The sequence below is a fragment of the Echeneis naucrates genome, chromosome 10, assembly GCF_900963305.1.
Source record: "Echeneis naucrates chromosome 10, fEcheNa1.1, whole genome shotgun sequence".
In the NCBI taxonomy this organism is placed as follows: Eukaryota; Metazoa; Chordata; class Actinopteri; order Carangiformes; family Echeneidae; genus Echeneis; species Echeneis naucrates.
The window spans coordinates 18,923,193-18,950,698 of NC_042520.1; the positions used below are offsets into that span (position 1 = coordinate 18,923,193).

At 42.4% G+C, this 27,506-nt stretch overlaps 1 protein-coding gene across 7 annotated transcripts; it reads right to left on the bottom strand.

The window, feature by feature from the left end:
* Positions 1-324: 324 nt before the first annotated feature.
* On the bottom strand, positions 325-26,054 carry ppp3cb (protein phosphatase 3, catalytic subunit, beta isozyme). Of its 7 annotated transcripts, none has more exons than XM_029512033.1 (14): positions 25,615-26,054; positions 15,829-16,029; positions 13,449-13,573; positions 11,724-11,835; positions 9,634-9,779; positions 8,745-8,884; positions 7,547-7,624; positions 6,579-6,673; positions 6,209-6,334; positions 5,507-5,584; positions 5,275-5,350; positions 4,968-5,065; positions 3,738-3,785; positions 325-933 (listed from the first exon to the last, which is right to left on the bottom strand). In XM_029512033.1, exons 1-14 carry the CDS (start codon positions 25,655-25,657, stop codon positions 755-757), a joined length of 1,545 nt encoding a protein of 514 aa, XP_029367893.1. In that variant the 5' UTR covers positions 25,658-26,054; the 3' UTR covers positions 325-754. The 7 variants fall into 7 exon arrangements, with proteins under 7 accessions (XP_029367893.1, XP_029367888.1, XP_029367891.1 ...); XM_029512028.1 differs by having other exon boundaries at positions 5,275-5,359; XM_029512031.1 differs by having other exon boundaries at positions 5,275-5,355; positions 5,500-5,584.
* Positions 26,055-27,506: the final 1,452 nt, after the last annotated feature.

The window sequence follows — 27,506 nt, forward strand, 5'->3', positions numbered from 1 at the left end:
CAAACATAACTGCACGGAAATTTACATGTTGAAGCATGTGGAGCAGGAACAACCACAAACCTTCAAACAGTGGCGAACTAAGCCATTTGGGGGCTCCAGAGGAACAGTGATTTGGGGGCCCCTGCATCTAAATAAAAGGAGGGCATTTTTGGGGGCCCCAAAGGGCCTTGTATGGCGAATGCCTGGTTTGCCTAATATTACGCTCCTCCACTGCCATCAAAGTCAACCTACTGCAGGTTTGGTTCCACGTCTGTCTGTTGTGGGATGCAAACGGGAAACCCCCAACCCCCCCCCCCCCCTCACCCCAAACACATCAAATACCACTTACAGCCACTTCATGCTGACACTGTCAACCCACGGGTGACCCTTAATGAACACAGTGACCAGCAGCTCCTCCTGTTTTGCATGGGGAGTGTTTTTGTAGTTCTTTCCTGTTGCAGGTATATGGGAGTCGTAGTTCTAAATAGGGCTGGTCAGTTCAGTGAAGAGACTAAGCCTTTGGTGGTGAAGTCCGGGGACACTCATGCCTTTACATAGAGCTGAGGGGAACGGGAAGGAGGGTAGGTAATCGTATATGTGATTGCATGTGTGTGTGATGTTGTCTGTAGCCTATTCCGTGTATGAAGTACTGTGTTTGTGTGTAATGCATTTTTCTTGTGTATATATGCCTATGTACACTTATCTATAAATATGGTACCATATCAGTGTTCTGTAACTGCATCGATGTGTCTGGCCATGTGGGAGTGTGTGTCCATCACTGTATATTGCTGTTGCTGTCGGTCCCGTTGGGCTCGCCCATGTTCATGCGGCCCATCGACAGGCCCACACTGTTGACAGCGTCACGGCGTGGCGGCATCCTCTCATTGATCCGATCGAGACCTTTGGCCTCCTCAAAGCTGCTGATCCGATGCTGAGGAGAGAAGCCTCTGATGGCTGTGGAGACAGGCAGGCACACACACAAACATACATGCAGTCAGTTAATATCTATTTGGACGTTCAGCAGAACCTTGTGAATCCAAACCCTCGGGAGCTTTGCAGGAAACATTCACAGCACTAAAATGGATTGAAATTCTGAATCAGATTTTGTTATGAAATAGGACTGCATGCACATTGCAATAGCATTGATTCTGGTCTAATTCCCCTTTTAATCGCTTTCATTTTATCATTTTCATCTCCATGGTGCTCCCTTTAGCTGTTGTGGGCTTGTATAGACAAAGTTCTTTCACATGTTTCACATGTCACATGGCTCCTACACCAGAATCCAGACAAATCAGCGAGCCTGTTCATTTGTTGTCTGAATGCTGAGCTTGGATTAGTTTGACCTTGTGGCTCACAATGAACACGTCAGTCATTGCGTCTTAGCCACTGATTCTAGATCAGCAGTCTGTAACACCTGGAAGATAAGCCATTGTGCGACAAGGATCAAAGCAGAGCTGCACAGAAGAAGTCATTCATAAGACCTTCAAACATGTCTCATCTCTGTAAGGAGTTTCTGACATTCAGCTGTTTGTTTGGAACAATTTTTATTGGAGGTTACCACTTTCCCATAAATGTTGTTAACTGCAAACAAACATTTCAGAGAAAGGACAAATGTCAGGTGGAAGGCTTTCCATTTCTCTCAAGTTGATGCCTTCAGAGTTACTGACTAAATATTTGGCAATGTTGACTGAAAAACATTTTGTTGACTAGAGGTTGGCTCTTAAAGGGGCACTCCATCGATTTTAGAGCTGAATTACACTTTGCAAGTAGCCAGAGTTCAATAAAGTTATCAAGAGAATCTCAGCTTGGTCTTAGAGACTTCAAATATTTAAATCGATAGTTCACCATTTGGAAAAGTACTGTCAAGTTTTCAGAAAAAAATGAGATGGTACCACTCTGCTGTTTCCATGTTACTTATGCTGTTATCTTGTCTTAGCATGAAGAGTGGACACTATAACACCATAACTACATCTTTGTATGGGAGTTACTTCAGGTGCTGTTATTTAAACAGTGATTCTGGCAGCCAACACATTGATGTCATGTCTTTACATGTTCAACCACAACTCGTCATCTGTCATTTCTTTGTTTGGTTATGCATTGATCGACTTCCACAAAATATGGAATTGTATGTGTTATGAATTGGCTCTGGTAAGCAGCGAGTGTGTTATCCCAAGTCTTGTAATCTAATGAATGTAAATTAGCTACTTTAGCTTGAGTTTGAGTTCTTTAGTTTTCTGGAAATGAAATCAATCGCTGGAGTACCACTTTAAATTAGACTCAAAGTGTACCAAAGAATAGCATGAAATAATCAGGACCACCTCTTGTAGTTTAACAAATGACTTGAAATTAGTAATAATTACGCTGAAATCAGCTGAAATGCAGCTCTGAAAAAGGGAACATACACCACTTTTGAACTGCAGCTACTGTTGTTTTACCTTTTCACGCATGCAGCTCTTCACAGACACACTATGCCACTGTGTAACACAGCAGACATCTAACATCCATCTACAAATCATATTACATAACAGAAACCATATAACAGATACGTGAGATCCCCATAATTTATTTGGTTAAACAAATTATGGACTGTAGTTCAAGCCAAAGACAGCACTGAAGGTACAAACACAAAAGACTACAGTTAACTAAGCGTGCAGCGTAATCGCTGAGCCTACGTACACAGAATATAATACACTAAACATAAACGCCATGACCACAATCTGTTCAGGAGCACAGAAGAACCTGGCAGACCAAATGAAAAAGGGAGCCGAATAAATCTTTTTCTTTTTACGGTGAAGTTTTAAGTTTGAAGATGAATTCTCAGCCTCTGGAACTCATATCTGGAAAAATATTCTATACTCAGGTTTAGTGAAATCAGAGTCAGTAAAGAGAGAAAAGGAGCAGGAGCACTTTTCTGGTTACACAGCATTTAGCTGCAGAGATTTCAAACACATCCCCGACTCCTCTTCATCAAGTGGCTCAGGAGTCGTCACAGGACCTGGGTCATTTTACCCTGTTAGCACTGTACTCAGGTTGTGTGACCATTTGGTGGAGAAAGCCATGGGATGCAGTTACAAGCTCTGTGAAGAGCATGGAGCTTGACTTCAATTCAGAATATTTTATCCCAGATAAGGTTTTAAGATTTGTTTTGTACAATATTTTTTCCCTCAGAACTTTGTATACATTGTTAGCATTACCGGTGGCTGGTTTTCTGTCAACTCTTGTGCAAAAACAGATTGATTGCATGATCATCTTCTACAGAACTACAGTGCCTATGATGTACACGGAGAAGGAATATAACAGACTGCAGGCTACAAGAGGTCTGAATGACCCTGCCCACTTTCACAGCACCCACTCCCACCCACAGTCCTGCTCTTCTTGTGTGTGTCGGGAAAAAGCTGTGTGAGGTGTGGTGTGCGCTGGAACATCATCAAATAAATGTTAGTGTGTGTGTGCGTGCGTGTTTAGAGAGAAGGTGAAGCAATATTTCTGTATTCTTGTTTCTCAAGTGGAGGAAAGAGAAAAGTATGTTTGTATGTTTTAATGTGGTGACTTCAGCATGCAGCAGTGTTAGGCTTTGTTTTCAGCCCTGATGCAGTTAGAAGAGCTCAGTGCATTGTGGGTAAGGAATCTATGACCTTATGAGCATTAGTGGCTGAGAGCGCAGCCATGCCGAACACGCACACACACAGACACACATGTGCACACGTGTGCACACAGAACACACACACACACACACAGTGAAATGAGTGGGATTTTACCTTCAGCGTCCTTAACTGTCTCGATGGCTTCTATGGCCTCAATGGTGGCTGAAGGATGGGCAAAGAAAGGAGAGAGAGGAAGGAGGACAGGAAGAGAGAGAAAGTGACAGAGTTCAAGACAGAAGATGATGTACAAAGAAAGAAGGAGGAGAAGAAGAACGAAGTGAAGGCTGAAACATGCTTCCGTGCTGTTATGCGTAAATGTATTGGCTTGAGGGTGCAAAGAAGCGGTTATGGGAAACTGTAGCTCATGTAGGTGCCTCCAGAGTCTCAGATAAATGCTGTCAAACAAACACAGGTCTGAAAGAGTTCAGCAAGTTCTTTTCTTTGTCCAACACCAAAATGAAAAATTTCAAAACATCGATTCAATCAAAAAAGAGTGCAGGTGGAAAATAGAGAGGAAAGATTTTAAAATTTCCAATGGAAGCTGTCTGGACAGTGAAGGTAAATTGAAGCATCTCTGTCCTGAGACCTTTGTTGTCACCCTCCTCTCACCTTCCCCACATTTTCCTGTCCATCTCTTCACTAAAAAACAATCAGGTCCAGATTGTGATGTATTCTGGTTAGCTGTGCATTAATAATCCCCTGCTGCACACGTTAACATGTGCCGTTTGTGTTGGAGGACAGGTGCGTACATGTACAAACTGCATTCAGGAAATTTGTGAAGTCAAAAGAATGTTTCAGGCTTTAGTCATGTGTGGCCCAAAGGGTAACACTGAGACCATGGCAGGTTCAAAGTTTGCAATAGCTGGAGTTAGCTCACACACAATCACACACATGCTCACACGCTCACACAGACACACACGCGCACACACACACACACACACACACCTGAGATGCCTTTCTGTAAGTGTCTATCTCTTTGTATTACTGTCCCTTTACAATACAGACTTTTTCTAACTCTATCTCTCAATCACACACACACACACACACACAGGGAGAGAGAGAGAGACACACACACACACACAACCAGCAAGCTGTTAGTATCCTCAGTGCCGGTGAGGTGAGGTGGAGAGAGTGAGTGAGGCAGCGAGGTAGGGAGATGAGAGAAGAAAACCAGCAGTAGAGGAGGAGAAGAGGAAGGTGGGCTGGAAGGAACCGGAAGATGGTCCAGAGCAGATATTCAAATCGGGCCTGTGCTTGTGTGTCTTTTAAATCTGTTTCTAAAGGTGTCCACGGGGTTGAGTTGCGGTGTGTGTAGCTTTGTGCTAAAATGTGCGAAACACTCACCGCTCTGCAAGGTCTGTTTGCCCCCAGACAGGACTCCACTGGGCAGCATGCCTGTAGGGGTCAGCCCCTTCAGGGTCAACACGTTCTCACTCTCCTCCCTGACAAACAGACAGAAATGTATATGTGTATGTTGACAGGTGTGTGTTTGTGTATAAAAAGAGAATTACAGAGAATTACACACTTCCCCACACTGTGCACCTGCAAGCACACAAAAACACTCATGTCGGTTCAAACGCTGAACTCAGAAAGTGACTGCTGATTGATTTCTGCAGAAGTTAAAGGACGGTACAAGCAGAACTCAACCCACCGTAGAACAGAGAACATTTTGGCCATCTTCCCAATGGCTCGGATTTTGTTTTTGATCACTTCTTTCCTTGCTGCTGCTGCACTGGCTGCAAATGGATTCAGCACAACATCAGTCTTACATAAACAATAGAAAATCAAAACAGATTGACCTCAAATTGCAGACAGCTTTTATTTAATCACTGAGATTAGTTTCATCATTTGTTGCTTTAATGGCAGTGCTGAATGCTTCTTACCATCGAAGATCTCATCTCCGTCATTCATGAGTTCGTCATCAGAGCAGATACTCAGGACATTTACCAACATCTCGGTCACTGCAGCCCAAACAGAGACACACAGTTAACCTGGGACATGGCGAAACCGTGGTGGCCCCTAGGTTAAGATGTGGAATATTGGTCTGCAGGGTCCCTGGTTGTATTCTCCAACCCTCTTTCCTGTCATCTCTCTATTGTTTCTCTCCAAAATGGGATGTAGTGGAGGGCAAATCTGACTAACCTTTAGTTACCCTTAAGTCCCTAATCCTGTAAGTAGGGGGTGTCTACCTTTTAAAGCCGATATCATTCCTATTTTTAGAGAGCATTATTAAGTGGTATTAGAAACATAAAGTACTTAAAAAGGGCTCTCCCTTTGAAATCAATCAAACAAATATATGTATGTAGATTATACCTAGTGTAAATACGGACAGTGATGTAATTGAGTTGTCCCTGGTTAAAAAAAACCCAAAACAGTTCTAAATGAAAATGTGGCTTTATCAGATATACCAGACCTATTTTAGCTTATCCTTCGTTTTTTAAATTGTGTATTGTATTTAGAGAAGTACTGTATAAGTTATATTATTTGTGAATTAAAATTATGCATTTAATGTGCTGCATAAACCAAAGGATTTATTTCTCCAATTATTATGTTGATGTATGGTAATATACATGTATGTGTGTTACCCTTTTCTCCCACAAAAGGAAGTGACCAGGTGAAGACGTCCATGAAGTTGGGCAGCCAGTAGGGATGAGGAGAACAGTTGAACTGACGGATGTTCATCACGTTGTTTTCATACTTCAGCACTGCCGCTGGCCACACACAACCACAGACAACCAGATTTTATTCTTTAGAATTTTTGATAGATAGTAGACAGTGATATTCCCTCAGCACTATCCATCCAATATCATATCACAGCCAACGTTACACTGAGAAGAAGAAGTTGCTCCACTAATGTTTTCCTGTTCAGTCTTGGATTAAAAATTAAACTGTTCAGGTTTAAACTCCTGCACACATCAGCTGTGTCATGTGTGCACACCTAAGTGCATGTCACACCTTTGTTGTTGTAGACATCCAGGTAGTTTGGAGCAGAGAAGATGGTGATGAGTGAGGGAAAGCCTGTAGTCTGACTCTTCCTGTACATACGGTACCTGAGGAAACAGACAAAAAAACCAAGTCGTAGCTGTGTGGATGAAATCTAAGGACTTGCATCAGAGATCTTTGAATATGCCAGGAGCTGGCTACATGTGGGACGTTCGTCCATTTAAAAGCAAATGAAGACAACAGGCATGTGTAGGAGGTGAGCAAGGTCCTTACAGCTTCTAGTTTTTATAAACGCTGTCAACACAAAGTTTGTTTTTAATGACAAACATCAATCTGAATCTGGTACCATATTTAATTTGTACCCACAAACAGAGCATGCACACAGCCTCTAAGGTCCCTCAGAATGAACTCAACAGTAGTCATGCATTTCAGGTACATGATGCTTCCTACTAAATTTTTTATTTTAACATAGATGATTACCCAGACTACCCTGCTGCATGATGGACAAAATACTGCTAATGGGTTCAAAAAAAAAAAAAAAAAAAACCCAGCACAACTCATGTCTGACTGCTTTAATTGCAGCATTATACTTAGAGGATTTTCACTGAGATAACAGATGCCGGTAATGGATTTGTGGGTCAGAAGACTGTGTTTTGCCCCATCTCATTTACTTAGACTGGTAGTGTAAACCTGATGGGGCTCTTTGTCTGACCGGGCTGTTACGAAGAAATTATTTAGTTAACCTGAATTTTGTTCAGGTTAGTTGATGGTCTCAGTCAGACAAGCTCTAACTATGATAATAACGTAGTTTGAGGGTGATAGAAGGAAGATTGTGGATCCTCTTTCCTTTTAATGTGCCAATTCAGTGACAAAGAAAAATAACAGCTTGGCACATGAAATGTCAAGGTAAGCCATTAAATTAAATGGTACTCCCTTTTAAGCCGAGAGAAGTACTGAGATGCAACAGCCAGTCAGCTTACCCAGCATCCTGTGCTTCATGCGCTCTAATGATTGACAGCAGGTTGTTGGTCTGTAGGAACTCGCACACTGCTGGATAACTGGGGACAGAGAGAGACACAGAGAATAAGTGAATGCATCAGAAATGGGGGCAATGGAAAAATTATCCAGGGGTAGAAATATCCAGAAAGAACCAATTTACATAACAAAAATGTCAAATGTTATTATATCAAGGCGCTTGTAAACCACAAAACAGATGGAAGTATTTAAAGTCCAGCATAAGGAAATGGGTAGGCCTCCAGATGTCTAATGTCATGTCTGCCTGGGATCAGCAGGGGTCATCAGTGAGCATGGGCAGACCTGAGCAGGGCTCATGGCCACTTCAGTGCTGTGGGTGCTCAGTACACACTAGTTGGCTCGTTGGTGATGTTTCTGCTAAACGTAGAATATTCTCTGACAATATGTCACAACACAAACTTCTAACAAGGAACCCAACATAGGGCGCCCTGACACTCCAGCTCATCATCTTTACATTCTCCTGTTTTTATTTATTTATTTTTAAAGCAGGCTTTCATCTCCTGCCCCAACCACCATCCACCTCCTCTATGTTGCTCTCCCTCTTCCTCTCACTGTATCCTAATATCACGCCATATCTGGCAGGAGTAGCCAGTTGTCATAGCAACAGAACCGTGCAGTCTCCCTGGGGATTGTGGGATATCGTTTCATGCTGAAAATGAACTGTGAGAGTGTGTTTCTGTGTTTTGCTTGTGTCTGTGCCTGTGCGTCTGTGCGTGTCTCAGTGATTGGTGTTGGCCATTGGATGCTGTGTAACCAAGCAAGAAGCATCTCCATCTCTTTCTCATCATCAACCTCCCAAACCAATAGCCTGAAAGTCCACCTGAAACTTATTAGATTCCTGAGCTGTAAATGAAAGCCACATTTCACTCACACTTGGTCTCACAGAGCTTCAAGACCATTAAAACACATTGAATGAGCCATAGGAACCCGTTAGAGGAAAACCAATTATGATTCAGCCGGTAACCACAAACAGTGTTGGGCCTGATGTGGATTTTTATAGTCTGGCTTGCTTGGACATTGGGTTAGTTTATATATCTGAACATGAGCACAGGGCTCTTTTGCAATATTAAATCCCATTCAAGCTGATTCTCTGCTGTTTTTGGTGTCATCATGAACAAATTGAGGTGTGATTTTGTCCTGTACCTGTAGAAATAGGAGCAACCTCTAACTGTGTTGTGGCCAAAGTACTCCTGGGTTTTCTCGTTGCCAAAGTCTTCCAGGGGGTCGGCCCACAATAGGTCGCACATGGGCCCAAATGCCGGGGGCTCCTTGAAGCGGTCCAACTAGGACATAAGATGAAGACACACAAAGAAACACAAAATCTAAGTACAACCACAGCGCCTCCCGTAAAGGATCATGCTCACGCAAAATATGAGGATAAATTGCACTGAAGATGTTGTGTGTATATATATAGACAAAATCTTCTGCCATATTAACCACACATGTAAAGCAGAGAATGAAAAGCAAACACAAACACATACTGTCAGTGCAGAGCATCTCCATGGCAACCCTCACCACACAGGAGGGAGAAGATGTCACACCAGCAAATTCACCATGGAAACACTGCCATTAGACGAGGAAGTGTGTGTTCTCATGTCTCTGTGTTCATGTGTGCGCCTTTGTATGGCGTTTTACTGTGAACTGTATGCATACAGCCTGTTGTGTGTGGGTTTTTTTCACTTTTTTATGGGTTCTCTGCATTTACACGACTGGCTGATTTAAAGGGCATAAATAAAAGTTGATGTTAGTGTTTATGTTTGCACGCCCACATGAGTGCTGTACATAGGTCAGTCACATAATATTATTAGAAGCAACTGACTGTGAGACAGATTGAAAAAGAGTGCACTATCCTAATTGCATACTATACCATATATTAAAACATTTTTACTTGACCCAATTAAATGATGTGCAAGGTAAATAATAACACTGATGGTTCATTTAGCTTTTGGATCATTTAAAAAAGACTACATGGAAAAAGCTAGCTACCTAGCTCTAAATATGTATATATGTGAGTGTGTGCATCTTATTGTACCTTTTTGATGTCGTCCAGTGTGTGGATCTCTGGTGAAAGTCCCCCATGCACACACAGGAACTGCTGGTTCATCAGGGCTGCCAGGGGCAGGCAATCAAACGCCTCCATGCAGGAATCATACACCTGCTCTGAGTACTTGATCTTACCTGGAGGCGGATTGAGGGGTGGAGAGATATTTCAAGACCTGAGAGAAAAGAAGCGTCTGACTGTGTTCTGACATGCTTTGAACAACTACCATCCCTACAAATTTGAAGGTCCCTGTCATTTGGAGTGTGGTTGTTACATATCGCACACAAACATGCAGAGCAGCAAAAAATGCAGATAAGAAACAAACATCAGGCCTTTGTATAGCTGATGAACTAAGTCACCTAAAGACCTCACACGGACTTGCTGGTTCAGTTAAGTATAAAACTCATGTTTTTGCATTATGCAACCATCTCATCTTTAGCATTCCCATGTAACCTGTGTCTTTCCCCCATAATTCTTGAGAAATGACATTTTCTTGATAAGCAATGTCTGGATGAAAGACAGGCTCCACACTCTAGCACATTATTACCAGCAACATACGGATGTAAAGGCTCCAGTTTCTACAAAATCAGACCCAAATTTAAGCGTGAAACAGCGTGGAGGCTAAATTTTTACTTTGTGAAGAACTCCTTTGATTTGGCAGCCATATCAACAAAGACATCCAACACACAGGATCTTTAAGGACATTTCACAGATGGGCATAACAATACATCTGACATAAAACAATATCACAGGATTAAAATAGCTGAAAAGATAGCGGGAGAGAGCGAAGAAGAGGAAGAGAGGAAGAGACCACAGTGGGTTTTAGTTGACAGTGAGAAGGGAGGAGAAGAGAATGATAATTTCATATAGAGAGGAGAGGGATTGATGGGAGGACACAGGAGGAGGAAAGGATAAGAGTGGTGTGAGGAAGGTGGGAAAGAAGGTAGTAAGAGTGTGAGGACATGAGTACAACACACAAATCAAAGCCAGCATTTTGACTACCAGCTAATAGTAGCCAGCATGTGTGTGTTTGTGTGTATACTTGTGTGACAGCAAGGAATGTGTTTGTCAACCTCTCCATCTGCCTTATGTAGAGCAAGAGCTCATTATTGCTAGTCTACCAGTTGTCAGCTACTTCCACACACACACACACACACACACACACACACACACACATATATTCATAAACACATGTCAGCACACACACACTCAAACATTTATGAAGACACTCATGCACATGCATGCAGTCATAGGACATGCACTTGCACAGACTCACACATACACACACATACACATAGCAGATGGTAATTGAGGGCGACCACTATTCGCCACAAGCACCAAGGGAAATTAGCTTCCTCGTCTCTGGGCCAATCAGACACAGAGGAGTAAGTCCCTGAGCCAATCATTAAGGGCCAAATTAATTTGCTGCTAATCACTCATTCTCGGACAGGACGGTGCGACTCACTGGCAGAAGAGAGAGTCAGTGAGTCAGAGAGACAAGAGAGACAGAGAGATAGAGAGACAAAGAGACAGAGACTGGGAGAGGGAGTGAGAGGTGGATGATAGATGGAAAGGAAGAGGAAGCAAAGTAGGATGCGTGGGAATGGAGGGAGGATTTAACCTGCCAATAACAGAAAAGGATGGGAAGAACTTTGAGGGGGAGGTAGAGAAGAAGAAAGGAGAAGCTATGGAAAGTATATAACATGATAGCTGGAACAATCAGTCAAAGTCGAATGAAAGAAATAGCGAATTTCTGTTAACCCAACAAATCAGCGCCACATTTTCAATCAGAGTGAATCTGTGGCTTTTGGAGAATGGAGTTACACTGTTAGCTTTGGAAAATCAAACATATATGAGCGCATTAGGAAGGAACTGTGTGGGTCGTGTGTCTCTGAGCATTTGTCCTGCTGACTGGTTCATTGGTAACCTAACTCAGCCAGACCAAGATACCATTATTCCTTTTTGACATTTGATCAATTCATGAGAAATCATCCGTTTTTGCCCAATTCAATTCTAACAATGTTAAAAGAAAGAACTGACTGCAGAGAAACAGTGAATGAGCAAACACAAGAGTTACTCACATTCTTGTTTGAAGGTGAAATATTCGGTCAGATGTCTACATTCATGGTTTCCCCGTAGAAGAAAAAGTGTCTTTGGATAGAGGATTTTCAGTGACCACAGGTACAAAACACACTGAGGGTTCACCAGGAAAAAGAGAAGCTGGTTAGAACAGCTGTATGGATAAAACAACATTAAACAGATGTAGTGGCAACATTTATATTGTTTTGTAATCATTTTAGCTAATCACGTTTATTATTATTCTGTAAATGCATGACGTGTCTGATATTTCTAAGCTCTAAGACCAGCCAAGCATTTCAGTTTATAAGGTCGGCTCATGCCAACATGGTAGGTAGAATGTTTTATTGGATAGAGCTAGGCTAGATGTCCCTACTAGCCCCTACTTGCCCCTACTCTTGTTTTTATGTTTAGCTGAGCTAATAGAAAACCACCACTTGTAGTTCTTCTGCTTCAGCGTTTCTGCAGATTAAATGTGCTGATTAGTGTTTGAAATGTTTGCCTTACTTGTGGTGCAAACTAAGGCTTAATGATTTCTCCTGACCCCATGCTAGTTACTCTCTTTTCTGGCAATAGCTCTATTTTATCCAGACAGACAAAAGACCTTCCCCCAAATGGTAAACCATTCCTTTAAAGCATGTGCCACTGTGGAAACAGCTTTTGGTCTCACACATTATTGTGAGTAAGTAATTCACTTTCCCTTTACCTCATTAAGTTCAAACTGGAAATTCAAAGCGCAACAAAAAGCATCACGATGGAACCGTTACTAGAAATTCCTCCTCTGAATGAGCCACCCACTGACTGAATTAATTGAGCTGAAAGCAAATTGATTTGTATTCCAGACTAAAGATAGACATGAACAGGATTTTGACAAGAATCATCCCAGATTGGATCGCACTGATTAAGTTAATGGAGAAAAATGAATCGAACTGCTGTGCTGTGGCTGTGTCTTGAATTCTCACATCATCCTATGTGTCTTCACGGTCAACTGTTAACCCTACAAGCATCTCTGACAGTCTTCTGTCACCTTTGCACAGTATCATCTCTGTGCTACATTAAGTTCCCTGTCGGAGAGCCCTTGAAGCGTGGGAGGAAGGTGGCCTATATATTTCTCCCACTGCTCCAAACTCACTTCATGTGAGTGACACATCCCTTATGACCTTCACCCTGTGCATGCATGTTACAGATTCAACTGTCACTGCGGCTCCGTGGTGTTCATAAAAATGCCTTACTGCACTCGCGTCCAAAGAATCAAATGTCTAAGCATCTCCTCAACTTCCATACATATTTCAGTAAGCAGCATATTACACTCTTGTTAGTGACTACAGACCTTGAATCATCCTCCGTCTGTTCCGTCCAATAAGAAAGCAGAACTGCAGGATCTGAATAGTGCCTGAAAGCTGACCTCAATAATGAGGCTCCCTGTCCATGAATTTTAAATTACATCACCTCGGTACATGTACATTGAAACACACATTGTGGTGTGTCAGTGCTAATCTTAAATACCTTTTGTACATTTATAATAGATTAAACACAGCAGTGTTTTAATTTCATACCTTTGTAGTGAAATAAATCTCACCCAGGAAAATACATTACAAACTTCAAGGGAATATCCACTAATGCTCACTGGATACCAACGACAATGAGCTTAGAGTGTGTTGACCTGTATACATGCACATTAACATGGGGACTTTTTCAAGCAAATGGTACAGTGAAGTGTCCAGCCTCACCTCGATACTGAAGTAGCCCCTGTCCACATAGTCTCCTAGGAAGAGGTAGCGTGTGTTGGCGGGCGAACCTCCTACTTCGAACAACTTCATCAGGTCAAAGAACTGGCCATGAATATCTCCACACACTATAGAAATAGAAGGAGGCAGAGTTTCAGTCATAAACACAGCAGTTCTCAGGTGCCATATGTAAAGTTTCCGCAACTCAGCTGACAAATGTGCGACTGTCTAAGCTTCAGTGGCTCCATATGGCCTGATTTGCATCTGCAGAGGTATATGTGTTCTGTGCGCGAATCCAGAAACACCACTCATCTGCCTGACATAAAGAAAATGACTATAGATTAAATATAAATATAATATATAAATAAATTAAATTCTCTTGGAATAGTCTACTTCAATAATTTTTAGGGGCTGTGTAAAAATACAGATTAAAACAATTCCTTACTCAAGTTACTGTTCAAGATTTGGAGAATAATCAGCTCATCAATGAATTAATATTGAAATAACCATTAATTGTAGGTATAAAGTTTACAGTATTTACAGTATTTCCTGCTATGCTAAAAAATCTGTTGTTTAATGTAAAATCAGCATGTAGAGAAATTTCTGCTCTACATTATTTGAAATGTTACTTGCTTCTATGGCTTTTTTGACATGATGTCTACAGCAATCACACTTTAATAATAAAGCCTCGTACAGTCTGATATGGAACAAACTTGTCTGATTCTCTTGGCTGTGTTTCCCACAGTGTTTCCACTGATGACATAGAGAAGTATTGGATCTAATTCAGATCAAGCTTCACATCCTGATCACTGTATATTTTGAAAGACTTGCGGACTTGTCTGTCTGTGTGATCTGCCAGAATACATCTTCCCTCCACCATCCCCCCACCATCTGTGTGGCCTCTCCTTTCACTTTTAGTTGATGTCATAGTTCCCCCTCTGCAGCCATTTTACGATGGCCATTTTGCATCTGTCTGTCCAGCTATGTCTGTCTGTCTATCCATCTGCTTGCCATGTTAATGTCTATTTTTTCAGTTCTATGCCAAAGTATTCCTTTTAATTTGAACTGAAAATTGCAAATGCAAAATGACATGACTGAAATTGAGCCATACCTGTCTGCCATCTCAGACCTGTCTCAGTATTCTCCCAGAAGCCTTAATGTGACACCCCAACTGCCTGTCAGTTCAGATTTTAGCCATCTACCTGCCTGTCTGCTCACCCATTGGTCTATCTATGAGCGTCTCAAGAGACTGAATCAATGTGCTACACTGTTTCTTGAACTTTTTCCTCCTCATCTCCTCAACAATTGCTTAAAGCCCTCTGTGCCCCTGTTTACTGTGGCTCTGACATCTATAGTCTATTTACAATCACTGTTCGCTCAGACAAAAAAACTCCACTTAAGTGGGTGTTTCTGGGTCAGAACCTGTAAAAGAAACTTGGAACAATGCTGATCCATATGTTGCTCCTTGGAAATGAGCAGGACTGAGAACCTCTGCTCTAAGCTGCTTATGATCGACTGTCTCTCCATCTGCCTGTCTGTCTGTCCTTGTCCCTGGGGATCTGTACCTGTGAAAGCTGAGCGATGTTCCTACTCTGCGTGGGCACGACAACCCACACAGAATTATCTCACCACTTGCATTTGCATAAACACACACAGACGCACATATGCAGAGATGTGCAGGTACATTAACTAAGCAGTGTCAATGGGTTGTGCGGGTCTTAGTCTGCCTCCCTGCTTGTCTGTGTTCTCTGTCATCGTCTCAGAAACTCTTTTTACATTCTGTTCTCAATCGATCTCAGTCTCTTCCTCCTCCTCCTCCTCATCATCCTCTTCCTCTGCACATACTTTCTTGGTTCATACAATTTCCCTAGCAAGGGAACACATGGAGATATTACCAAAGCCAGAGCTATTATGAGGCACAAAAGTGCCAACTGGTTTTCTCAGTGAAGTGGTTCATATTAAAAGTGTGGTAGATATGAATGGCAGATAATGAATCAACAAGTGAAATGTCATTAATACACAATTGCTTATCAATCTTCCTGGCCTTTGCAGCTCCATTCATCTGTTTGACTGCTGGTATCTACTGTCTGAATATAAAAGTGGATGACCAATTGCCACTCATGCATGCACGGAAACACACATATTGCTTTCACTTTTGTAAGTGTCCCAAAGAGCTTTGAGGGCCGTTTTGTGTGAATGTTTAAACATTTTGGGAAATACCCACATTCATTGTCTTCCTTTACCGGGGGGGGGGGGGGGGGGGTATGAGTGTGCAATCAGACTATTTCCTAAATTGTCAGTTTACTCCTCTAAATTATATCAGCTTTACATTCACTGCTATTTTCTGTTTTCTGCTGTTCCGTGTTTCATCACCATACCATACCCGTGACTGGTGCCTCAATGTCCAACATCGTGCGCTCCTGGCGCAGGATGGCAGCACCCTCATCGATGATGCGCAGGGCCACAGCCTCCTCCAGCCGACCCTCCTTTGTGAGATGAGCTTTAAGCAGGTCCACCCGTGGCCGGCCCTCAGCATCGAACACCTCCTTCATGGTCAGCCGGTGGGCCAGGGGGAAGGGGACCGCTGGAGAACATTGGTGGGGAGGTAAAGGACAGGGAGAAGATGGGGGTGAGATGAAGATTTTGAGAAAATGGGACCAAACAAGTTTGGCGGTCAATTATAGCAGATGTTTTGTTTGAATTAGTGCATATATAGATGGATAAATAAATCCATAAATAGATGTTGGACCGAATGTGAGAGGTTGAAACACAGGGAAGGGAGAGAAACATTTATTATAATGCAGAACATGATTTATTGGCATTTTCTGTATTCTTACTGTATCTTACTCACAAACATCAGAAGCCTTAACTGTCACCCTTATCCTGATCACACCTGCTGAAGGCTTTGACCATTGGTATATGTGCATGCGTGTGTGTGTGTGTGTGCATGTGTGCGTGTCATGGAGGACTGGATGTGTTGTATTGAAGTCTAGGCTGCCTGCCTCTGTTCTGCAGTAATGTCTCTCTGCCTCTCTGCCTCTGTTCTGCAGTAATGTCTTTCTTACATAATGAAGGCCCCCAGGGTGCTGCTGGAGAGGGGGGCTGACTGACGACGGGGGTGATACAGCAAGAGTGCACAGCTGCACGTGAGGAGTCACATACACACATATGAAGACACAGTGGACAAAGCACAGACACACACACACGAGTGTTCTTAACAAACAGGCACAAACTCAAAACGCAGAGGCGCTCAGGCGCATGCGTACATCATGTATGGCACAATGGCTTTATAATGCTTGGATGCATGTGTATGAGCCTACAGTGGCACACACACTCACACACAGATACAAGCTCATAAAAGGTATTGTTATGCAGGATCCACAGAGCCTGTTGGAGCCCCACCAGTGCTAACACAGATAATGGCCTAGATCACACACTAAAAACTAGGCCTGGCTCTCTCTCTCGCTCTCTCTCTCTATACACACTCCCTCTCTGTCACTTTGTGTCTGTTTTGCACTCTTTCCTCTTGCCCCCACTGTTTTTGGGGTTTTTTCTTCAGTTTTTCACTTCTCTCTCGTTCTTGCTACATCTCACTCCTCCTGACAATGTAACAGGCCACAGTCTTTGCTTTCACACTGATATCCATCATTACATTTTAATGTGATACTCTACACTCTATTTCATTTCCTTGGAGTAAAAGTAACCCAAAAACCAAATGGAACCACATTGCACTGTTTTATTTAATCACTTCTGAATCAGCAACGTTTATCCAGTGGGGCCGAATGAGCTGTAAAGGGGAGGGCACAACAAACGCTGAACAAATTGTTTCCAATCAGTCTACAGGAGAACAAGATTTAATGTGGAATAACAGGTATTGTCAAATACGTCAGAGTGAAAATTACTTCTGATAAAGCACACAGTTACTGTATCTGCTGTATGTGCTCTGGTTTTGTGCTATTTTACACTTATGGGACCATTTATCCCTTTTATTTCACAAGAAGTGGTGGGTATTAAAATTTTAGTTTGACAAAAGGTCTAACAAATGCAGGACATCACAGGCGAAAAATATCTCATATATACAGAACAGGCCAAAAGTTTGGACATACCTTCTCATTCAAATGAATGGGAAAGTGTGTCCAAACTTTTGGCCTGTTCTGTATTTGGATATGCTAAAGTATCTAACAGGACTTACTACACCCGAATACACCCTCAGTGCACCTGAAGACTGCACCCAGCACACGAAAACACCCCAGAGACATCCCAGGACACTACGAGCTAATGAGAACACTAGTTTGACAAGTTAAAACCAGTTTTTTGTTTTTTTTTTCAGGTTTGTGTGTGTGTGTGTGTGTGTGTGTATGTATATGTATATATATATATATATATATATATATATATACATATATATATATACACATATATATATATATATATATATAATACAGGCCAAAAGTTTGGACACACTTTCCTATTCATTTGAATGAGAAGGTGTGTCCAAACCTTTGGCCTGTACTGTATATTTATATTTGTGTGTGTATGTGTGGGCATACATAATATATGAGGTTCAGCTAAAGAGAGAGAGAGAAGGGGAGAAGCGAGAGGGAAGGAGTGTGAAACTCGTAAATTGTGAGAGCATTGTGAAAGTAGGGCAGGTATGAGAGAGTGGAGAGCAGCAGAGACACTGAGCTTGGGGAAAGGAACTATACTTGGGAAAACTATACTTGGCAGTTTGGGAATAGAGAGGGGAGGTTCAGTACTGACACTGTCAAACCAAGAAGGTCTTATGTACCTGATGACTGAACATTTTGACGAGCACACAAGTCGTGTGGGACACTGTTGGACTTAAGGCAAAGTTGAGAGGTTCAAGCACAAAAGGAGAGCCTGAAAACTCCACAGCTGTGAGCTATAAATCCCAAAAAATTCTTCCTCAAATCAGTTTGTTGTCAAACATAAGAATTTTCTTTCCTGGCGTAAAAGACTCTCTGCTTTATGTATCTGAATTTGTAGGCCGAGACACCAATATTACTGTAGAAATTAACTGAAACTTCATCAACACAATAATATGCAATGTTTTTCAGTAATACGGCTAATCAGGTAAACTGGCCTTGGGGTCATCTGAAAGGGCTTGTCATGTCTTTTGTACATGTCATATAATGCTCTAAACTGAATTTGCCATTACAGAAGGTACTAACAAAATGACAAAAAAAGGATAAAATAATAATATTCCACACACTGACTTGCTAGTTATTGCTGTGACTCAAACAAAATTCACACTCAGTTCAGATTAGTCAAATACGAATAGAAACAGCAAATCACTGCTGTTTATATCAATAGATGTTTCACATTCACAATTTTTTTCTATCACAACGAACATATAAGTGATGATGACTAGTTACAACTTAATGTGACCTGCTTGACACAAACATTAAGTATCCCGCCTTTATCAGCTTCTAGAGAAGGTCTTTATAGAAAATTATGTTTGGGTTCCTCACTGGGGATCATTATGTTTCACGGGGGCACTAATAAATTCTGTACAAATTTGTGCTTGAGCTTGTGCAGCAAAATGCATTGAGTAGTTTGAAATAGTACAGTACAACAGGCCTACTTTCTGTCATTGTGTGACCAGAGAACTGTCACAAGGCTGGTTGTATCACACAACGTGCTGACTGTAGGAATGGCTGAACTGTCACCTTGCAGTGGGTCACCCTATCTTACTGTATAGACGGTTGGCTACAGACTTGAGCTAGCTAACTTACTTATTTTGGAAAAGCAATAATAACAGCACAAGTGCTGACTTTGTTTTGTATTCCTACACTTTCAGCCTCTTACTCCAAGTGCAAGTAATAAATAAATTATATTAGGATTGTTTATTATATTATGATGAACTTGCTTCAAGAACAAATTTATTGCTAATGGCTATGAGGTAACCTATGGGCAACCGTCATTTGACTGTAAAAACAAAACACTTAATTAAGTGATAAAATTGTACCAGAATGATTTCTATACAATTTTACATCAGCACTGGAAAAATCATTATTGGATCATACTATTATCCTTCAAATTTTGGCTAAATGAACAGAACTGCCTGTGAGCTCAAACTATAAATACAACTCTTCTGGAGTAAAGTGATGATGATTATAAACACAGTGAGCTCCACTTTCTCGACTGGAGGCAAGAGGAGTGAAATAGTGTTATTCGTCCCAAACTGTCCCTTCCACTGAGTCAACCAATCACAAGATGCATGGCATGCATGTGAAGTGAGATAAGACTGATTGGTGTTAGATGAGCAAAGAGGTGAAAGCATTTTTAATTCCTTCCAAATGTACTTTGTACGATTTTTGTCTTCTGGCCGACTCTCCAAAGCTGAACTCCCCGGCGTGGAATTTATTAAATGCCAAAGCTGCCAGCTCTGCCAAAAATCTCCACATCACAAGGCAGTGAGGGGGGAGCCTGAGAGAAAGTCTATGACATAGCTTTCAACCAAATCTCTTTAATTTGTTTGGGCTGCCCTAATAGCCTAACTGGAGCAGAATCTGATCAGAATCATCTTGTTATTGTGTGCATCCTCCCTAATGGCTAAAGTTAATTACGGGAATATTTCATCACTTTTAATAACAGAAGGACACCATTCACAATCACAGGGCTGTTGCACGGATGGAGGAAGTGACAGCAAGTGCGAACAGACAGATTGCAGAAATGACGATAGAAGCTACCCATGATCTATCTGTTCGTATTTATGTGTACGCTCGAGATGTTTAAAAAATGTGGCTGAATAAGTATAAAACAATGCAAACCTGTGCTTTTCTGTCAGTTGCTTGTCAGATTATTGAAGATAATAGGAAATCCTCCTCAAAACTGAGCAGTGAATATGGCAGTTTAAATGGCAATAACTGACATGCTAAAAATGCTACGCATACAGGAATCATAGAGCATAATAGGGTGACTATATGTGCTATTCAAGATGTGGGTCAATTCATTACAGCTCCTTTCCAGACTGTATCTGGCTGGTGCTCATCCAGTGGTATCGACCAGAATTGATGGCATGCCCACACGCGTGTATGTGTGCACAAGTGTGTTTGTATGTTAAACGTGTTGCCCTCTACAGGACCTCACCTAAAGTGATTACACACATAACTCCTGAGATCAGTTCATCCCACTGCCTGTCTCAGCAGGAATAAATGAAGAAAGAAGAAAGTAATGGATGAAAGAATGAGTGCAAGAACAAGAGAGAAAGTAATAATTGGTGTGTGCATTCACATGCTTATTGTGTTTATGTGTGACTGTGTTCAACTACCATCTTTGACCCAGATTAGCTAACATATATCCATGGGTCTTTGAAGGTGGTGGAGAGGGGACAACTGAAGAGGCGTTTGAAGTTGTTCAATTAATGCACACTACACACACAAAGGACCATCTGTGTACACATACACACACACATGAACAGAAACAACGGCCCATCCCCTAACAGCCTGTCCTCATTAGACACTCCCTTTCTCTCTCTGTCTCTCTCTCCCTTCCTCTCTGGAGTACCTTCCCTATAAATAGCCCTTGCCCTGCCACCCTCCCTACAGGGCACACACAGACCTGTCAAGGTGGGACCCCTAGCTCACAAAAATATGACTAAAGACCAACACACACACATGCTGCTCACACAGGGCTCTGAGGAAGCCATGAGGGAATGGGACAGCATGTTACACTAAAAGGAAATATGCCCAGTGTGCCTCAAGCCTTACCAGAGGTGTTGTGTGTTTGGTATGTGTTTGAGCGTGAATGCATGCATGCATGCATGTGTGGATATTGGCCATAGTGGCTATGGCTCCACTCTCTTCATAAACTTACTGATTTAGCTAATAGGGCAGAGTTTGAATGAAGACATACACCATATGACCTTTGAACTTAGAAGCAGAATTTCTACTAAGGGACTACTTTTTGATGAAGTAAGGCAGCCAGGTCTCAGCTTTCAACAGGAACTCTAACAATACTATTCATGCTATTTAAGAATTGCAGGCTATGTGAGGGCGCATCTAAAAATACCAGTCCCTTCTTCTTTCTTAAGAATTTGTCCTGCATTACACTAGCATCCATACAGTATTCATGACTAATGTCCTGAAAGTGAGAAAAGAAACAACTTAGACTGGATGGTTTGTGAGTCATGACTGACTGAATCAGTAAAAATTTGTAGCAAACAATGACGGGACTTTAGGTGTACCTTGCATTTAAAAGAAGCAACAGACACAACGGTTTATTTCTATACCTTAGATAGTAGCAGTCCTCTGCAATTTGACCTAGTTTAATGTGAATGCTGTTTTGTACTCGAGACTAAGTGATAATATAAGTGGCAGTGCCCACATCATTCACTGAGTTTCCAGTTTTATAAGATAAAGCGGTGATCAGATGCAGTAAATGCTTTTATTAAGCATACTGATGTTTTTTCGTATTGACATGAAGTCAGAAAATGATTCACTTCTAAGGTCATTGCAGAGGTTGGACAGGCCTTTCTCACACTGAAGCACCTGAATGGACCAGAGACACAAGTGATCTTATTAATACCACTTGTGTTTAAGACAAAGTATTTATGATGGGAGAAGGTGTGAATAGTAATTTATTAAAAGATATTTTTTCATATTTTAACCCCACCCATTCACAGGGGTGTTCACCCACTTGAAAGATGTCTCAGAAAGAAAACTCGTATCTGTTTCCACACACATTTTTCAACCTTCTGGTGGCCTGCTGCGTCACACAAACAGTGACAACAGAGGCTATTATTGTCGCTGACTTTACTTCTACAGAGTTTTCATAAGCTCATAGGTTAATCACTTAATCTCTTGTTTTTTCTGAGGTATAAAAAACAAACAAAAAAATTGTCTTTATGAAACTTTATGAACCTTTACGAGAACCTTAATGGTTAGCTGGCTAGTTGGACCAGTCCTGGATAATAATGCCAACAAATACTTTTTTAATAGTAGAAATCTGACATATTACGTCATGGAAGGAACGTTTAACTAATAATATTAACAATGGCTCCCTTTCACATCAGTGAAACAGCCTGCATGATACGAGAAACTACCTCACATATGGAACCCAGCTATCGTTATTGTATTAATTGCACCTGTACTTGTACCAGTGATGTGGAATCCATGAAGTATATTAAAAACAGAGGTTGAGGTGATGCATTAGAACTTTGTTTTCATATTTGAAATGGGACCTAATTTGCATTACTCCAGTACCACGTGTTGCTGGCTTGTCTTAATCAAATAATCATACAATCCATTCAACGCTAAAAGGAAAACCAAAGGCATGTTGCATCTAAGTCAACTTAAAAAAAAAAAAAAAAAAATTATTTCTTCCCATTAAGCTTATTAGAACTGGCTGTGTCCTTCAGCCATGTCTGGTGGTCTGTCTGTACTGTATCCTGTTATTTGTTTATCATAATGGTTTGGTTGTCTTCTAGCAGGTATCATATATTGAAGTCCAAGTTTCGTTGCTGTTGACTCAAACATACAGGTTTGACCTTTGTCAACAGTAAGTACTGGTAGAAGGGTCCTGACAGCCCATCAAGCCCTGTTGCGGATACATTTATGGCTCTGGCCCAGAGCAAAAGTGAAAGATCTTACATTGTGGTCATGCAAAATATTGTAAATTATTCTGCTCTATCTATTGTGGTTTGCTTTTCTATGTACAATATACTAGGTAAATTAAATATTTGGTTGACACTATACATGAAAGTAACTAAATGAAACTTTGAAAGGCACATTCTAAAATGTGAAGCCAGCACATTTTTCAAAGGGCACACACACACAGAGGTTTGCAAAAGATGTGAAATAAAAATGGTGTAAGTTGTCCATTGGTTAAGTCACAGGTTGCTGGGAAACAATAAATCCCTTGTCCTTATCATTTCTTGTCTCTTTCCTTGTTTCTCTCTTCATCTCTTGAGCTCTTTGTCCTACTCTGCCTCTCTCACTACAGTTCCCTTATCTTCTCCATTGCCTTGTCACATTCTCTCCTTCCTTCTCCCCTTCACCTTGCTCCCACACTCTCTGCCTCCCTGCCCATTTTTTCTCAGTGTCCTTTGTCCTTTGGCTCAGTCTCTGTGCACTTCATCACTAAAATCCATATCAGTGACTGTTGCCCCCACTTCTCTTGGGCTCTTCCTTCCCACCTTCCTGATGAAATATAATGCTGATGTGAGTGTGCGTGTGTGTGATGGATGAGGCATAAGGATTTGTTTAGTGTTGAGGCAGCAACTGGGCTCTGATGGTCCAGCTGTATTACAATACACGTGCAAAACATGCAGAATAAATCACACACATGAAGAACTACACATTTGGCAGTATCAGCTGATAGGATGGGTGGGAGATGGGCTTCTTTTAGTTGCAGTCAGCTTTTACAGTGAACCCAGATTTACTAACACCGCCCCTGCACATCTACATCCATGTAGTTACATACATAGATGCTCAGCCATACTGTTGGCATATGCACATGCAGTCCTGAAGTTGTACGTGCAAAAACTGCAAAAGCCCCGACGCCCCCTCCCCCAGCACGACGCGCGCACGGAATACCGGGGCATGCCCGAGCGACTCATCCAACTGTCAGCTCCGCTTCTTCCGGCAGACAGACCTTGTGAGTTTATTAAGCGGCAGCCAGTGGGAAAGACAGGCTGCGTGCAGGGAAGCGCCGCTGCCATGCCAGCCTTGTTGTGCCCCAACAAGCACGACAATCCGAGCAGGCTCCGTGGTTCCTGGCCCGAGAAAAGCCCCTCCTTGCATCCCCTGCAGCCACCCACGCGTAAAGCAGAAACAGATACTCTCATAAACACATTAAATATTCCATAATCCAATGATGCAATAATACCGTTAGGGTCGTATGCATCACAGTGTTTGGGCGATAGGCTCGGTTACGCAGCCCAGCATCTCTAAACTCCATTTTGTTTCTCAGTTGACAGTCGGGGGAAACAAGAAGGGGGAAGCCAGGGGGACCTTTACGGCGACGTAGAGGCGCGACACGCACGGGAGAAGCCACAGTCCCCCGCTGACATTCAGGCCTCGCTGAGGAAACGTCGACGTGAAACCACTGGCAGATGCATCACGTACGCTGGTGTTTGTTTTGTTTTTAAGCGTCACATCAGTAAACATCGAGCTGCTTTCATCCAAAAGGCCTTGGAAAACTAAAACTAAACTCGCAGCTAGGAAGGGGCGCATTTGGCCTGGCAAAGTTGTGCGTCTACCCGCCGTTTGAACCAAACGGATCGGCTGACTTTGGTTCAGATTTGGCCAAAAATAAAACTAGATCGCTAAATGTAGGCCACCGTATGGAGGGTGCCGGCACATCCAACACAAAGGCAACACCACGAGCTGCATGCTGCACACACTCCACATAAAGCCTACCAAAACGTAAAAGCTCAAAAATCGTTGAGCGTCCCCCATAGCATCTTTACCCTCCCTCTCCCCGACTCTGTGCCAGCATCCAACAGCACCCCGTGACACCATCCACATCCACAGCAGGACCACAACACCACAGATCAGCGGCTACGCGCAGCATTTATTTACCTTTATGTCTGCCTTTCGCTGTCATCGTCACACTGCTCGATGTTTCATTGGAACAAGACGCTCATCTCCCTGTCTCCCTCTCTGCTTTTTGCTCTCCCTATCACTCTCCCGGTTGTGTCTCTGTAGGGAAGCTATTATTCAGTAACACGAAACCACCGCTAGGAGTGGAGCGCATAAATGGAGCTCATGCAGCACAGGGTGTCGCACAAAAGCTTCGGCTATACATAGAGGGAGAGACATCCCCCAGTTAGAAAATGGAGTAATGCCTCGTTGAGGGGGTGAATTCTAATAGAAAACGAGGGAAGACCCTGATTATGGCGTATCGTGCTGGGTACCCCCCACCCTCCCCAACCCGCCACCCCCTTCCCCTCCATCACCACCTCCCTCCCTTAAAAGGTTCAGAGGCACATGCATGGTGACTCGCCAGCCAAATAGGCATCTTTTTATTACAGCTGTTAAATTAACATACAGGGATGGACTCAAAACAAAACAAGCGTGCTAATAAGAGACAGTGGTGAAACAACAGGGATGCAAACTAAAAGAAAAAGAAAAACAATGAGTTACAGCAGAATTATTGGCACAGAGGTAGCTCTGATCGGCCGTGCAGGATTTGGCATGCCTACATTTGATCACCCGGTCGGCGGGACTTGCGTTGCTGTCGGACATCCTGGAGTCGGGACGGGAACGGAGCCGTGGGGGGTGGGGAGGGGGCTCTCTCTTCTGTCAAGGGCCGAGATTGTGATGTCGGGTCCTCCGGCAGGCGTCGAGAATATGCGCGGTTGCTGGGTGCTTTTCTTGCTGCAGTAGTGGCATCACTCGGTGGAGTCTCCGTGCTCTCTCGGACGGGGGAAGCCTGCTGCTGCGCCTGCGGTGACTTTGGGGGAGGATAGGCGGATACCTAGCTGCTGTTGTGGCATGCTTGGATCCAGAATGTTTTTTTTTTTTTCTCTCTTTTTTTTTTTTTTTTTTTTTTGAAGGGGTTGAGGGGGCAGGTGGGGAGGAAGCGCGGATGTGTGGGGGTGCGGGTGTAGCAGTGGTGATGGTAGAGTAAGGGGAGGTGGGGGCAGACTCTGGAGGTTAGAGGGCGAAGAGACGCCGTGGAGAGAGAAGAGACGCGCAGGCTCTACCTCTCCAGGACGCCTCTGCAAGCGGCGCCGTGCAGCTGGCAACACCCCGGAATGGCGAAAGAAGGAACTCCCACGCAGTCACGCACAAGCGCACGCGGGTACGCACGCACACATATAGCTTACACCACACACACACATATATATATATATATATATGTGTGTGTGTGTGTGTGTGTGTGTGCGCGCGCATGTATATATATATATATAGATGGATAGATAGATAGAGAGAGAGAGAGATACACGCATACAGACACACGTACTCGCGCTCACGGGCTCATACTGCCCTCCTGTGGAGGCATTGATTACAGGGCTTTCCCCTTGTCGGCAATTCTGTGGAGTGTTTGTGTGTGGAGGCATGCACGCGTGCGTGTGGAGAACTGTACAGTACACTATTTGAAAGAAGATCACGTGGGCCGTGTCATTTCTTCTGCAATGTATAATATGGAATAAACCAAATGCTGATGCCAATGTAGGAGCTGGTCTGTTTCTTGTGTAGGCCTATTCTATTGCACATCATGTTGATGTATTTGTGACAGAACTAAAGTGCGTTTCAGTAGTATTTTTATGTTGAATGTTTTATATTTTAAATGACGTTTTAATCAGACACAGGACATTTAGCGTTATTCCCTATTATGGCAAAAAAACTAAATTGTTGCTGGGACAAAATGTAAACTCTGACCAGAAGGTGACGCTAAAGACATTTGTTGTTCTAAACACAACTGTTAATGCGTCTCCATCAGGCTGAGTTTTGCACTCAGACTTGACCCAACTGGCAGTCTAAAGCAAAAAAAGCCTGCCTAAAACGCAAAGTCAGTTTTACATTGTTAGGCTCTACTGTAGTTCAAATGCTAATCCCCCACCAATAAGACATCTCTGCATTAGAGTAATTTGGAATAGATAATGAGAAGAGATGATATTTTGTTTTTGCTGTATCAAAATATACAGTTCCTAAGATATATTTCTGCTCTTATCTATGACAAAACTGATAAGAGATTGTGTAATGTATACATGGATCAAATCAAATAAGAATACACAGTAATATAATGTGCAACATTATGAAATGATGGAGGACTCTTAGAGAGAATCTCAGGACATCATGCTTCAAAAATAAAAAATTTTGCCTTTACTTTGTTGATAATCACTATTGAGATGTTTTAATTCCAACAATTCCCTAAATATTGTGACTTCTCTGCTGTTAAGAAAACATACAATATATATAATGCCAAAATAAATACACTAAGCCTGTGGCACATTTTGCCTTCTGCCTTGCAATCACATTTTGAAAAGAAATACAATGGCATCACATTGTTCAAAACTATGAGATAGCAATTTTGTGGATGACATGCAATAAGCGGCTTCATTCTCTAATGGAATATTTGGGTACTTGC